General features: G+C 36.3%; 1 protein-coding gene across 1 annotated transcript; it reads right to left on the reverse strand.

The window, feature by feature from the left end:
- Positions 1-390: 390 nt before the first annotated feature.
- Positions 391-4,893, reverse strand: LOC126582487 (T-complex protein 1 subunit zeta 1-like). Its single transcript, XM_050246643.1, has 15 exons — positions 4,586-4,893; positions 4,428-4,491; positions 3,945-4,080; positions 3,593-3,744; positions 3,411-3,458; positions 3,170-3,262; positions 2,616-2,722; positions 2,297-2,411; positions 2,098-2,184; positions 1,739-1,943; positions 1,467-1,561; positions 1,289-1,357; positions 1,088-1,198; positions 878-996; positions 391-792 (listed from the first exon to the last, which is right to left on the reverse strand). The coding sequence occupies exons 1-15, from the start codon at positions 4,717-4,719 to the stop codon at positions 717-719; spliced, it is 1,611 nt and encodes a 536-aa protein (XP_050102600.1). The 5' UTR covers positions 4,720-4,893; the 3' UTR covers positions 391-716.
- Positions 4,894-13,993: the final 9,100 nt, after the last annotated feature.

Here is a 13,993-nt window from a genome sequence, read left to right on the forward strand (position 1 = left end):
TTTCTCGAGTAATTTACCTAGAAATGCAAATAATTTCGTCTTGAATATATTGACTAGTTTGAGTGCAAAAAATCCGAGCAATTATTATTATTATTATTTTGATTGAGCAATATTGTCATTAAGTTAGAAATTAGTTTGCAACTGACAGAGTTTGAACTCATGTCGTCATGCAAAAGCGTCACTCCTTTCCACCGTAAAAATTCTGCAAAACATCAAAACATGATCTAGCCATTCGTTTGAACAACTTATCTCACACTACGATGCATGGCAGAAAAATGGATGGGTGGATTGAATTAAAAAAAAAGCATTGTACCATGATCTAGCCATTCGTTAAAGTGAACAGTACCAGGTGCTTTTCGTTAAAGTTCCCTATGCTATAATTAACCCGAATGGTAAAAACTCGAAAATTCTATTAATTGTTGAAAATTCAAGAACTGAGGCCAACAGAATCATAATTCTTTTCCACCCAGTTGAACCGATTCAACCTCGAAAACGAGTGGAAAATGCGAACCTGGAAAAGTTTTAGCCACACTAGATGTTTATATTACAGAAATTCCTCATAAGAAAAAACCCAGAGCAGATGCAAATTCAGATTCCCTCTAAAAATCCTCAACGACACAACTGCCCTCAGTCGGTTACATTAAGGTGGTTTCAACCAAATCATTCACTGAAGACAAGACGGGAAGCTTCACGCGGAGAAAAACATACGCTGAAGGTTAGGTTGGCTTCCGCATGTTACGCCCAGCACGAATTACTTCATCGACCAACAACAGTTGAGATGCAATTACAGGCCTGCATAATATAGAAACGAACACCAGTGAGTTGCATAAACCGAAAAAGATCTGAAGAAAATGAGTTTCAAAATCATGCCACGTACCCTGAGTTTATAATCTGTCGCTTCACAGAGTAGTTGTCGAAGATACCCTCCATCTGTGGATCAAGCGGTTCTCCAGTGTTGTGATTTAGTCCCACGACATTTCCCTGATCATGCTCTCCCTGAACAGGAATCCACATGTGATTATATTTCAATCACCTCTGGAAGGATGACGAAATGAAAAACTGAGGAATTTTAAAGAAGTTGGTATACCGTAATAAGAGCAATTATCACATCTTGTGTATCGAGGCCAGAATTCTCAGCAAGTGTTTTGGGCACCACAAGAAGAGCATCAGCAAAAGCTTCGACACCGAGTTGAGCACGCTGTTTCACGTAGAAAGATAAAGGCTTAGAAATATAAAAGGCGCTTAAAAAATAATTCCCATAAGGGAATTTAGGAAAATATTTACTTACCCCTTTAACAGTTTTCTTTACTTCATTCACTAAATATTGTCTGGCTGCAACTTCAAAAGCTCCAGCACCCTGATTCACATATGAAAAATGTTTCCCACATCACAATCTGATGTACATTCCAGAAGCCAAACTTACTAAGAAAAAAGATACGATGGGGAAAATTCTAACTCAAACTTACCAAGATGACAGCTTCATCTTCAACTGTGTTTTTCACTGCCCTCAGGCCATCACGAACAGCATCCTTAATCTGAGCAATTGTATGGTCATTAGGCCCTGCACCATTAAGAGGAAGTAAGGATTAAATCACCACAGGACTTGCCAAAGGAAATAGAATGACGTATATCACGTAATCCTTACTATGAGATGGGTGCAGCATAAATTACTAACTCCCGGGTAGAATAACCAAAGAATATTTATATTTTGCAGATGATGAAAATACCAATGGAGTACCTTTGATTAAGATTGTGCAAGAGTGGGGATTCTTCACATTTTCAACAAATGTATACTTCTCTTCACCAAGGACATGCTCGTATACAAGTCCAGCCCAACCAAGGCAATCAGGAGTTAAATCATCTACGGAGTTTACAGCCTCCCCGCCACAAGCCAAAACCAACCGTTCCATATTTCTCCTCTTTGCTCTTCTCAGGGCAATAATCTAAGAAACCGCGGAATTAGAAAAGTACCAAACAAGTTGCACCGAATCACAGTGAGTGCAAAACGCAACACCAATAAAAAATCTGCAGTGTCTATCTGATATATATCTTGGAAAATAACTGGAAAGAAATCTAAAATTATGATCCATGACTTACCCCTGCCCTTGCAAGAAGGTCCAGAGATGGGGGATCAATTCCCTTCTGATTGATAACAACAAAGTTATTATCATTACCAGAGCAAACCTGCAAATCATCCAATGCAGGAAATATTTCAGAATCTGTAATGTTGATGTTGATACGCTAGGGTGAGTGCTAAATCAATATCAAGCAAACAGCATCAATAGCAACACTCTACCTTATTTTTCAGGTCAATGATTTTTTTAACTCTTTCATCAACCTGGCGCCTTTCAGCTAAAACCATTGCTTCTCTCTGCTCCGCATTTGAATAGAAAAAGCCTGAGTTTACTTCACTGAAATGAAAACCATCAAATTCATAATGATCAGGAAATCATATCCAATATTCAAAACGCCTTTGGATAAAAGCAGTTACATAAAGACATATTCTAACATTATTGTGTTAGTGAAAGAGAATGAGTGTGAAAGCGAGAGGGGGAAGGGAGAAACTATTGATGAGAAAATCTAACAATCATTTGAACAAATTTCTCTATATTTACCTTTTGTCATATTCCAAAGATACATTGCTTGTCAAGATGAAACAATTCTCTGCTCTCCGCTTCATATCAGGATGCCTAGAACCGTGATCGAGAACAAGACCCTCAACCTACAAGACAACATGAATGAGATGAAAAACCACAGGATAATGACACATTCTTCTATTTTGTAACCAAACCTATTGCACCATGCTCATAAGTTAAAATTTAAACTGGTCCTAGGCAGTACTATCATAATTTACAATTTCATCATTGGTACTTGGAACTAAGAAAGAAAAACTAAAGCACTATGAAACCACCAACATAAGTAGAAAGGAGGTGAACGAATGAATATGCTTCTGCGCAAATTATTATTCAATGTTACCACCAAAAGAAACAACTATAGCATTACGAAACCATCAATTGACGCAAATAGTAACACCAGAAAATATGCATATCATTTGCAGAGCCTTAGCAGAAGATTGAGGACCCGATGTCCATATAACTGCCTCTTAGAATTCATCAAGAGATAAGGAGTATCTAAAACGTAGAGTAGAGGACATAAGATAATAACATACCAAGCGTGTGTCTACATCAAATTTGTGTCGCATGTGCATAATCTCCACCATGAACAGATCAATGGGCTCCTCAGGTTTGCGGATGCAAAGAACCTGTCGTTTGTAAAACCCCACTTTTGTCAAACATCAAGATGCAAAGGTCTATGACCTATTCTAGATTCCACAAGAATGAATACAAAAATAGAAGCATGTGTGCAATAGCAACCTTTCAAATATTCTTACATAAACCACAAACACTCACCGAATTAACAACTATGTCAGTCAATTGATCTGCCAATGCTTCATATAACTGCACAACAGAATATGTCATATTCAATATATAATGTGTAAAAGAATTCCATTTTCTCTGAGCTGCATGAAAACCTAGGACTCTGCCCAAAACCATTTAGACAGAAAGAATAATACAAACAAAATATTACATACCTTTGTTCGCAATGTTGTTCTAGCTACCATTTTCAAAATCTCTTTGTCAGGCTCATCGCCCATCACCACGGGAGTTTTGAATTTCTCAAGAAACTGCAGCGTTGCTCTTTTGGCGATCTCAAAACCATCAACCAGGACACGGGGATGCATCCCTGGAACAAGAATAAACTCACTATTACAAAGTGCACAAAACATAAAAATAAGTAAATTAAATAAATAGACTGACTTGGGGAACATTTCAGAACCACAAGGTGCAAAGATCTAGACTTTTATCCCTATATGAAGAACCAGGTCAAATTGTCCCATAAATTATTACAGGTAACACCGTAACAGTGAGTCTGTAGCAACCAACCTTCGTCAATGTATCGTTCTGATTGTTTCATAAGCTCGCCAATGAACAAGACAGTAGACGTGGTGCCATCTCCGCTAATGTCATCTTGCGCAACAGCTGTCCGTGCAATCATAATTGCTGTTGGGTTTTGAATTTGCTGCAACCATTTGACAGAACATCAATGAATACAACAAACGCAAAACATATCCAAAGATAATAAACATATTTAACATTAAACCGCATACAACCAATTTCAGAAAACCCTAACCGCGGTTGAATACACCGCTGTATTCTCACATTTGAAGCAATCAAGTCAATAACAAAAGCAATCAACTTTGAGAGTTTCGAAAACATATTAAACTTCTCCACATAACCAAACAGTGCTATTGAATTTTGCATTTCGATCAAATCGATAAAATCCTTAAACCCTAATTTTAGCACACTCCAAACAACTAATGACTGCACGAACCAAAGATCTAGGGTTTCAAAAACGAAAACCCATACCATTTCTTTGAGCAGAGTGTTGCCATCCTTAGTGAGCTTAATGTCGCCGGCTCCGCCAACAAGCCTAGAAAAATTATCAGAAAAATGTGAGAAAAATAGAAAAATTAAAAAAAATTAAAAAAAAAAGAAGAAGAAAAAGCAGTGTGATTTTTGCTCACATTTTGATGGTGCCCTTGGGGCCAAGGTTGGTCTTGAGGACGTCCTGCAAGCCCTTGGCGGCGTTGATGTTCATGTGCAGCGCCGCCGATTTGTTCAGCACCTCCGCATTCGGATTCAGCACTCGAATCGACATCCTTTTACTTCTCCTTCTCCTTCTCCTTCTTCTTCTTCTGCTCAGATGAAAACCAAGTGGCGGAGAGTGCGAGTTTTGAAACCTCTTGGGAGTTCCAGAAGAAGTAGAAGCTCGAAAAACTGTATGCTTTTATGAATCTCAGAGTGTGGGATTTTTTAGGGCTTTCTGGAGGTGTTTTTTTTTAGAGTTTTCTTTTTAACTTTTTCCTTTCCTCAAAACGTTGCCGTTTTACGCTTTTTTAGCAGCCCAGCATCCTGTTCATTTCTTCCAGCCCGCGCAATAGCCTAGCACCCAGCCCATGTTGGTCTCTGGGCCAACACAAAACAAACTGACCAAGAAGCCGGGCCGTTTGCTGGCACGTGCATGTCACGGGGCTCGTGGCGCGAGTGCCCGACAGCATTTCAGATGCGGGGCCCGCGCGCAAGCGCACTTAGACCACAACCCGAGTAGGCGATGTGGGCCACTTTTAGCCGTTGGATTTCTAACGGCTATTTTTTGTAGACCATTGGATTTCCAACAGTAAAAAAAATTTAAATTTGACTTTTAAAATGGACCGTTCAATCACAGATCAACGGTCCACGTTTTTTTCACAAAAAATTAAAAAAAAAGAAAAAAAAAGGCCCAACGGTCATAAATATGATCGTTAGCCACGTGGCAACTCCCTGGCTCTTGGATTTGAATATTTTTCAAATCCAACGGTCCAGATTAATTAGCTATATTAAAATTTATTAAAAATTATAAAAAAATACATAAAATTTATTAAAAAATACAGAAATTTTTTTAAAATGTTATTTTTTTCTTTCTATAAATACCTAACCCTCATCTTCCACTTTTACACCACATTTCAATATTATCTACACTTTAAGAGAAAAAAAATGTCTTCGTGGAAGCTCATTGAAGATGTTACGTTGTGTAAATGTTGGGTTCACACTACTCATGACCCGATTACTTGTAATGAGATGGATAAGCGAGAATTGTGAAGTAAAATTATGAAAGCGTTTTGCGATGTACATGGAAAAGACGCCAGAACTAGTTAAGGTCTTCAAGGTCGTTGGAAAAAACTCAACGCATCCTTTACTTGTTGGAAAAACACCATCTCTCATGCTTCCGGTAACCTCCGTAGTGGGACAAGTTTAGTGGATCAGGTGACAATATTTTTATTTATTTATACGCATTCCACCCACATCAATATTTTGATTTAGTTAATTTCGTATGTAATTTTTATGTTATTTCTTATGTAATTTTTATATGCATTCCACCCGCATCAAAATTTTAATTTATTTAATTTCTTATGTAATTTTTATGTAATTTATATGCATTCCACCCGTATCAATATTTTAATTTATTTTATTTCTTATGTAATTTTTATTTAATTTCTTATGTCATTTTTATGTAATTTATATGCATTCCACCCGTATCAATATTTTGAAATGCTTAGAGAAGAAAGGATGGCTCAAGCATATCGTGACACTATGAGCAAGTCTCTAGTAGGACTGTCTCCGAATTCTAAATATTTTTGGACATCAGAAAAAAGAGATGTCATGCGAAGGAGGCGAGCAAGAGATGCATAAACAAGTCAAGGGGGTTCTAGCTACACAAATCATGGCAACCAAGATCCTAGCACCACATATCCTAACTCGAGAGACTTTGTATAATTTTGATGTAATTTCTTATTTTTTTAGAATTTTATTTAATTTCTTATGTAATTTTTATGTTTTTTCTATTTTTTTTTCTTTTGAACTTTATTTAATTTCTTATGTAATTTTTATGTTTTTACTTTTTTCTTTTTAAAACTTTATTTATTTTTATTTAATTTATTATGCAATTTTAATGTAATTATTTATTTATTTTTGTACTTTATTTAAACACATGAAATAAGATTACATAAACTCACCAAATAAGATTACATAAACTCACCAAATAAACTTAAAAACAAAACACACTATATAGAATTACATAAACTCACCAAATAAACTTAAAAACAAAACACACTACATAGAATTACATAAACTTAAAAAAAAAATACAATTGATTCTTCAACCACAAGCCTCATTTTAATTATCTTCGCCTTCATGCAATCCCCACTGGTGCTCAATCAAGTCATTCTGGCGGGTTACGTGCCAGTATGGCTCTTGCACATCAGTGTACCGTTGAATGATCAATTCATTGTAACATCCATCGTGTTCCAACAACTTGTGTTGCACTGAATCTTCGGTCCGGTCATGAGCATAGTAGATACGTGTTCTTGAGTTGTTTATTGGAACCGGCTTATATTCATCGATGACATCATAATCATACTTATCTTCAACAATCATGTTGTGGAGAATAATACACGTCATCATGATGCATCGAAGAGCCTCGACATCAAACATTCTAGCTGCAGCCCTTACAATCGCCCAACGAGCATACAAGATACTAAAACAACGCTCGACATCCTTCCTACACCCTTCTTGACATTTTGTGAAGTGTTTTTCCTTTTCAGTTTGTGGATGTGGCACTGTTTTGACAAATGTTGACCACCTTGGGTAAATGTCATCTGCAAGGTAGTATGATCCCTCGTATTGGGTACCATTAACCCAATATGTGCATCTCGGCGATTTTCCTTGCAGCAGTTCGTCGAACACTGGGGATTGGGCAAGGACATTTAGGTCATTCTGAGCTCCTGGAACACCAAAAAAAACATGCCAAATCCATGTATCAAATGAAGCCACCGCTTCCAAAATGATGTTTTTGGCTCCTTTTCTGTCGCCATATACTCCTTGCCATGCATTTGGATAATTTTTCCAAGTCCAGTGCATGCAGTCGATGCTTCCAATCATGTCAGGGAAGCCTCGCATCTCACCCTTCCTCAGAAGCCTTCGCATGTCCCTTGGCGTGGGTGTCTGAAGGTACTCATTGGTGTAGAGAGCTTCAATTGCAGAGCAAAACCGCATCAGGGACTCCAGAACAGTTGTTCTTCCCATCCTCGTGATCTCATCCACTTGATCTGCAGATGCTCCATATGCAAGCATTCACAAAGATGCCGTAATTTTTTGCTCGGAAATAAGACTTAGAACATGAAAAGCATCATCTTTTTGCACAAAGTATGGATCATGGTTGCAAATATCACTCATGATTTTGTCGAACAAATTTCGTTGCATTCTAAAACGACGGCTAAAAATATGATCAGGGAATATGCTATTGGGAATAAAATAATCTTCCAATAGATCTTTACCTCGTTTTTCCCTTTCTTTATCGAGGTTTGCAGCATGTCTTGGTTTGGCTATCTGACCCATGGCTTCCATGACATGGCGGGAATGTGAGGCCTTCTGCCTTCTATGGTGATCATCCTCATCCTCCTCCATGAAGAAAGCCTTATCTCCACCTCCGCCTTCCTCGAGATTGGCCAATTCTGCCTGTTGTGCCAACAACCTTTTATGTTGCTCATGCAACTGTTTATACACTCTTCTTGAAGAAGACATTGTAATAAGAACTCAAGATTTGAAAACGATGAACAAGGATTCTGAGCTAAAAAGAAGGATTGAGCTTGGTGTGAGGATGAATGTAGGGATGTAGGGTTTATATGGACAAAAAAAGAAAGGATGAGGTTATGGACAATGCCACGTGGCACTACACGATTGGTTGAAAATCTTATCAAAATCTTGGCTAAATTATTGTAAACCGGAAGTGACACGTGGCGTGTCGGGATTAGTTGAAAATATTATCGAAAATTTATCCACAAAATAGTACATTCGGATAATGACACATGGCATGACGTGATTGGTTGAAAATCTTATCGAAATATTGGCTAAATTATTGTAAAACGGAAGTGACACGTGGCGTGTCGGGATTGGTTGAAAATCTTAGTGGAAATCTATTCACAAAATAATACGTTCAGATAATGATACGTGGCGTGATGAGATTGGTTAAAAATCCTATCCGAAATTAAAACTATTTTATTTTTTTATTCTTTTAGAAAAAATTTAAAAATATTTTAAATGGGCTGGGTGCCAGCGCATTTTATAGGGGTGGAGATCGTTTGTGCCAGCGCATTTTTTCACTGGGTGCCAGCGTATTTTTTTAAGGGTGGAGATGCATTGGCCTATTACTGTTCATTGGAGTCTGTTACTGTTCACTGGAGTAGATAAATGGGCTGAGTGCTGGCACAAAGTCCTTAGGGGTGGACTTGCTCTTAAAACACTTCCACCGGAGGTGGAATAGGCTGGCACACAGCCAAAAAAATGGCCTGGCACACAGCCAATTCACTCCAACCCACGAGATTGATTAGCACCCAGCCCAAGCTGGTTTCTAGGCTAGCCCAAAATTGACAGACCTTGGGACCGGCCCATCTGACGCCAGCGTGATGTCATACACTTTTTTTTTTTTTTTTCGGGTCAAGGATTCGTGTCTTGTTCTGAAACATGATTTGCTTCTCCAAAATGGGGGTTTTGGGCCGGGGGTTCATGGTGATCGGCAGCGGCGACGGTGAGTTTGGGGTGACGTTGAGAAAGCCAATTTGCAGAAGGTTCTGAAGAAGGCCAATTTGCAGGATTCAGAGGAAAGGGCGGCGGGGATGGGGGTTTGAGGGTCTTCGAGAAACACACCAAAGGCATTGGAATGAAGATGCTTAAGAACATGGGTTACATAGGAGGCGAACTTGGGAAGAACGAGGAGACGGAAGTCAAGCGGTGTGTCAATGAGGGTGAGAGACGATGAAGTTGAGAAAGGAATGGAAGGGAAATGCAGGGGTGGACGGCGGTGGGGATGAGGAAGAGGTGTGGAAGATGAGAAGGGAAGTGGTGTGGAGATGCAGCGGCGGTGGGAATGGAAGGGAAGTGCAAGAATGGGAAGGGAAGTGCAGGGCGGTGGGAATGAGAAAATAAAAATATTTTAATAATAATAATAATATTTTATTTTTTATAAAGTCAAAAATTAAAAATAAAATTATTATTTTTTATTATTTTACAATAAAAAATAATAATATTTTAATAAAATGGACTAAGCTATTTTTTTTAGGGGTGGAGATGCTTTGGCCTATTACTGTTCATTGGGGTATATTACTGTTCACTGAAGTGAATAAATGGATTGGGTGCTGGCGCAAAATCTTTAGAGGTGAAATTGCTCTTACAGGCCTACTAAATAGACCAATCTAAAAGTCTAAATTCCAAAAGAGAAAATGGGCCACAAAAAAAACCCAATTCCTTCTCTCTTTCTCCTCTTTGTTTGTCAAGGCTTCCAGGGGTGGGTTCAAAAAACCAAAACCTGAAAAAAATCGAACCAAACAGAAATCTTTTGGTTCGGTTTCGATTTTGGTGGTTTGAAAACCGAACCAAACCGATTTAAATATATAGTAATTTTATTTGTTTATTTAAGTTAAGTATTTATTTTCTATACCCAATTCAAGTCAATCATCAACTTAATTTAGACCCAAATATGTTCTATCTCAGCTTGGCTTTTTGGACTAGGTCTCCATCTAGAATCATCCATTAAACCAACAACCAATGTCATGATTTTTTATTTTTTTTGTCAACAGCCAGCCATCCCATTGTTTTTCAGAGTTTCTGCAATTGTGGCAATAGGCATTTGCAAAGCAGAGAGCTCCACCTTGTGCTATTGCATACACCTCTGCAAATCAATAAAGCGCCATACAAGCATATATATACACATATTCGTATATAGGCAGAGAACTTTTAGAACTCTCAACTCTCCCCCAGCCGCTGCTTGTGAATATTTAGATTTTTAAAAATAATTTTCAGGTTTCAATTTTTTTTCATTTTTCAAAAAAAAAAAAACAGAAATTTAACCGAACCGAACAAAAAAAAACCGAAATTTAACCGAACCGAAAAAAATGAATCAAACCGAAATTTCGATTCGATTTCAGTTTTGACAAAAAAACCAAATCAATTTGAACCGAACCTAGCCCTAAAGGCTTTGAAAGACCCGTTCGATCAACTCGATCATTTCATTCGTGACAACACAAACCTCTGCAAATTGTGACATTTTTAACAAGAAATTTGCATTTGTAAGGTATTTTATATTATTTATTTGTAATTTTATACTTGACAATTTTTGGTTTTTGCATGTGCACTGTTCAAAATTCGGAACATAAAATAGGAAAAAGAAAATTTATGCAACTTAATTACATAATTTAATTGAGGGGTACGATGGGCATAAAATAAGAATCAAACATTAAGTAACCAAGAAACTGAATTGGATTTTTTCACATAATATCGTGAGTTGACTGGGTGTATGATTCAAAATGCTCCATTCCACAAACCACTGGTTAAAATCCTTTTCCAAACTAGAAACCCTAATGTCGTCCCTAAAGATTGACGTTGCTGTCACAAATCTAAAACCACCACAAAAAATAGTAAGTAGATGATGCCTACAACTTTCTCATTAATTTTCCATTTTTTTGATCCTACGATATCAATGATGGTTGAAGATAAGAACTTTGGTGTAATGATATAGTTCATGGTAGAATCTATCAGTATCCAGCTCCTTTCATTGCTTGATGCAATGGTGGGATGGTCAAAAAGGAGGTGAAGAAGTGAAAGAGAGAGAATAACTTTAAAGATAAAGATGATGGCTGTGGCTAAAGCAACCCCATCTGCTCATCCATTCCCTCCTCCATGCATGGTGGGGGGACTGAGAAAGATTTGTTTCTGACTTACTGTTAGGAGTTTGAGGATGAAAGAATCTGAAACTTTGACCGCGACTAATATTAATGCATGTGACCTATGAACAATGAGAATATGACCCGTCGTGTGGGATCCGTGTATATGGATTCGCTGTGGTATCTGGATTTATGAGGTCTCAGTTCAATGAACTGGAAGATATTCAGGTTTAAATTATATATCTATCAAAGGTTAGATATTTTTCTGGTATAAAATCTTCCTAGTAACCGACTTAACGTTGATCAATTTTTAAGTCAAGGTCCATCTCGCTCGAAGGTTCTAGAATGGATACCAACCCTAACCATAGATTAGGTGCATGAACTGCGGAATGTAATATGTTGAGAGTGAAATCATATATGTAAAAGAAGAAATTTTGTATGTACTTATAAGACAATTAAAGATCTAACGGTTAAGAACTTTGATATATTCTATCTTCTGGTCTATGTTAGAAAAACGAGCAAATAATAATTTTCAGATTTTCGGCCTTTTAAAATTTTGTCACATATAGGGAATCATATACATCTCCCAAAAAATAAGGCATTTTATATTAGCACCCCACCAAATGTTGAATGTACCCCACATTAAAAATTAATATTAATAACTTATTTACCCTACTATGCAATTACAATTTTGACCTTATTAGGTTTAAAAAAAATAAAAAATTTCTAAATACACCCCAAATCACTTTTAATGTATTATTTATCTATTTCAACTATCAAAACCTCTCTCACCCTCCATTGTTGAATAAAACCCTAAGCAATGAAACTACAAACATGTTGATTGAGAAAAATTATTTTTGACCGGAACATGAAATTAGTGTTTCGAAAGCTTTACATGAGGTAAGACTTCATATTTTTCTTTGTTTTAGTGATTTCAACGACATCGATAATTATTTAATCTCACTAAATCTGATAATTCAAGAATTAGCACTTATGAATCTCATAATTCAAAAACCATGGCATGCGAACTGATTGCAGATTGAGTCAATGACATTCATAAGGTGCTTTCTTGTAGGTCGACTTGGTTCGACCAAAATATGCACAAGAAAATGGAAACAACATGGTAGCTTCGAAATCATTATTATTGTTATTGAAAAACGTTCAAATGAACCTAAATATTTTTTTCAAATCATTCAATTTGAAATAATTCGACAAACTAACGTTCAGATGGTTTGAAATGATTCGGCAAAATTAAAAATGAGTGTTACAAGATTTAAGAAAGGTGGGGGTGTATGTAGAAAATGTAAGTTGTATATTAAGAATGTGGGGTGTGAGGGTATTATGGGAAAGGAAGTGTGGTGTATTAAGATAATTTTTAATTGAAAAAGTAAATGTGGGAACTTTTAATTGAAAAAGTAAATGTGGGGTGCATTAAGTATGTGTGGTTTATTCAACAACTTGTGGGGTGCTAATATAATTAGCCAAAAATAATTTATATTATCTTTTTACATAATTTATACGGTAATAAGGTTTGAACTTAAATGCAAAAAATAGTAAGTACAATGTTTAAAATAACTGACTTAACTCGAATCTACAAAATTACATATCTATAATTTCAAAAGAAAATTATCGATCGACAACTTTTAAATTTTGTATTATTTTCTTTGTAAACCATTGTACGATGCATGAACCGTTGTATAACACCATGCATATGATAGTCTAATAATACTGTGAAAAAATAATGACGTGCATGCAAAAAGATGGACGGACAGCAAATATTCCCGAGGCAAGTACGATATATATAGAGAACAAAATCTAATTTCAAGAAGTTCCTTCCGCATGGTGTTGATTCTTTTCCATTTATGTGTTCTCTTTGGTCCTTTTCTTTTTTTCCTTTTTGGGACAACTTGCACTTATAGACAAGATGGAGAAGATATTTAAAAAGATTTTGTAGCAGCCAGAGTCAAAATGATTGATCGTGATCTGTGACAAGAAAGGTACAGATTTACGTGTTGTGGATGCAAAAACTACAAATAGTCAACCAAAGTTCGATTTCCCCAAATTCCATAAACTGAAAGATTTATGGAAGAAATTCAAAATTAAAATTAAAAAAAATGAGGTGAATAATTCCATTGCATGAAATTTCAGAGAACTCAGTTTCAGTAATTATTCACTAATTTTTTTTTTTCCGTTAAATTCTAGTAGAGGTTTTCAATTAAGAAAAAGATGAGGGAATATAAGTTGAGCATAAAGACTAAAGAGTCAGAAAGCAAGTGATGAGAAGATATTCAGGTTTAAATTATATATCCATCAAAGGTTAGATATTTCTGGTATAAAACCTTCCTAGTAACCGACTTAACGTTGATCAATTTCTAAATCAAGGTTCATCTCGCTCGAAAATTCTAGAATAGATACCAACCCTAACCATAGATTTAGGTGCATGAACTGCGTAATGTACTATGACAGTGAATATTATATCAAGATTTTGAAGAAAAAGAATTTTGCATGTGCTTATAAGACAGTAAAAAATCTAACGGATAAGAATTCTTATACATATTCTATCATCTGATCTATATTAGAAGGAAAAAAACTCTCATTTTATTTTATTTATATAGTAATTTTTAGATTTTTGGCTTTAAAATTTTGTCACATAGGACTCATATACTTTTGCAAAAAATA

Source organism: Malus sylvestris, chromosome 9 (genome assembly GCF_916048215.2).
Source record: "Malus sylvestris chromosome 9, drMalSylv7.2, whole genome shotgun sequence".
Classification (NCBI taxonomy): Eukaryota; Viridiplantae; Streptophyta; class Magnoliopsida; order Rosales; family Rosaceae; genus Malus; species Malus sylvestris.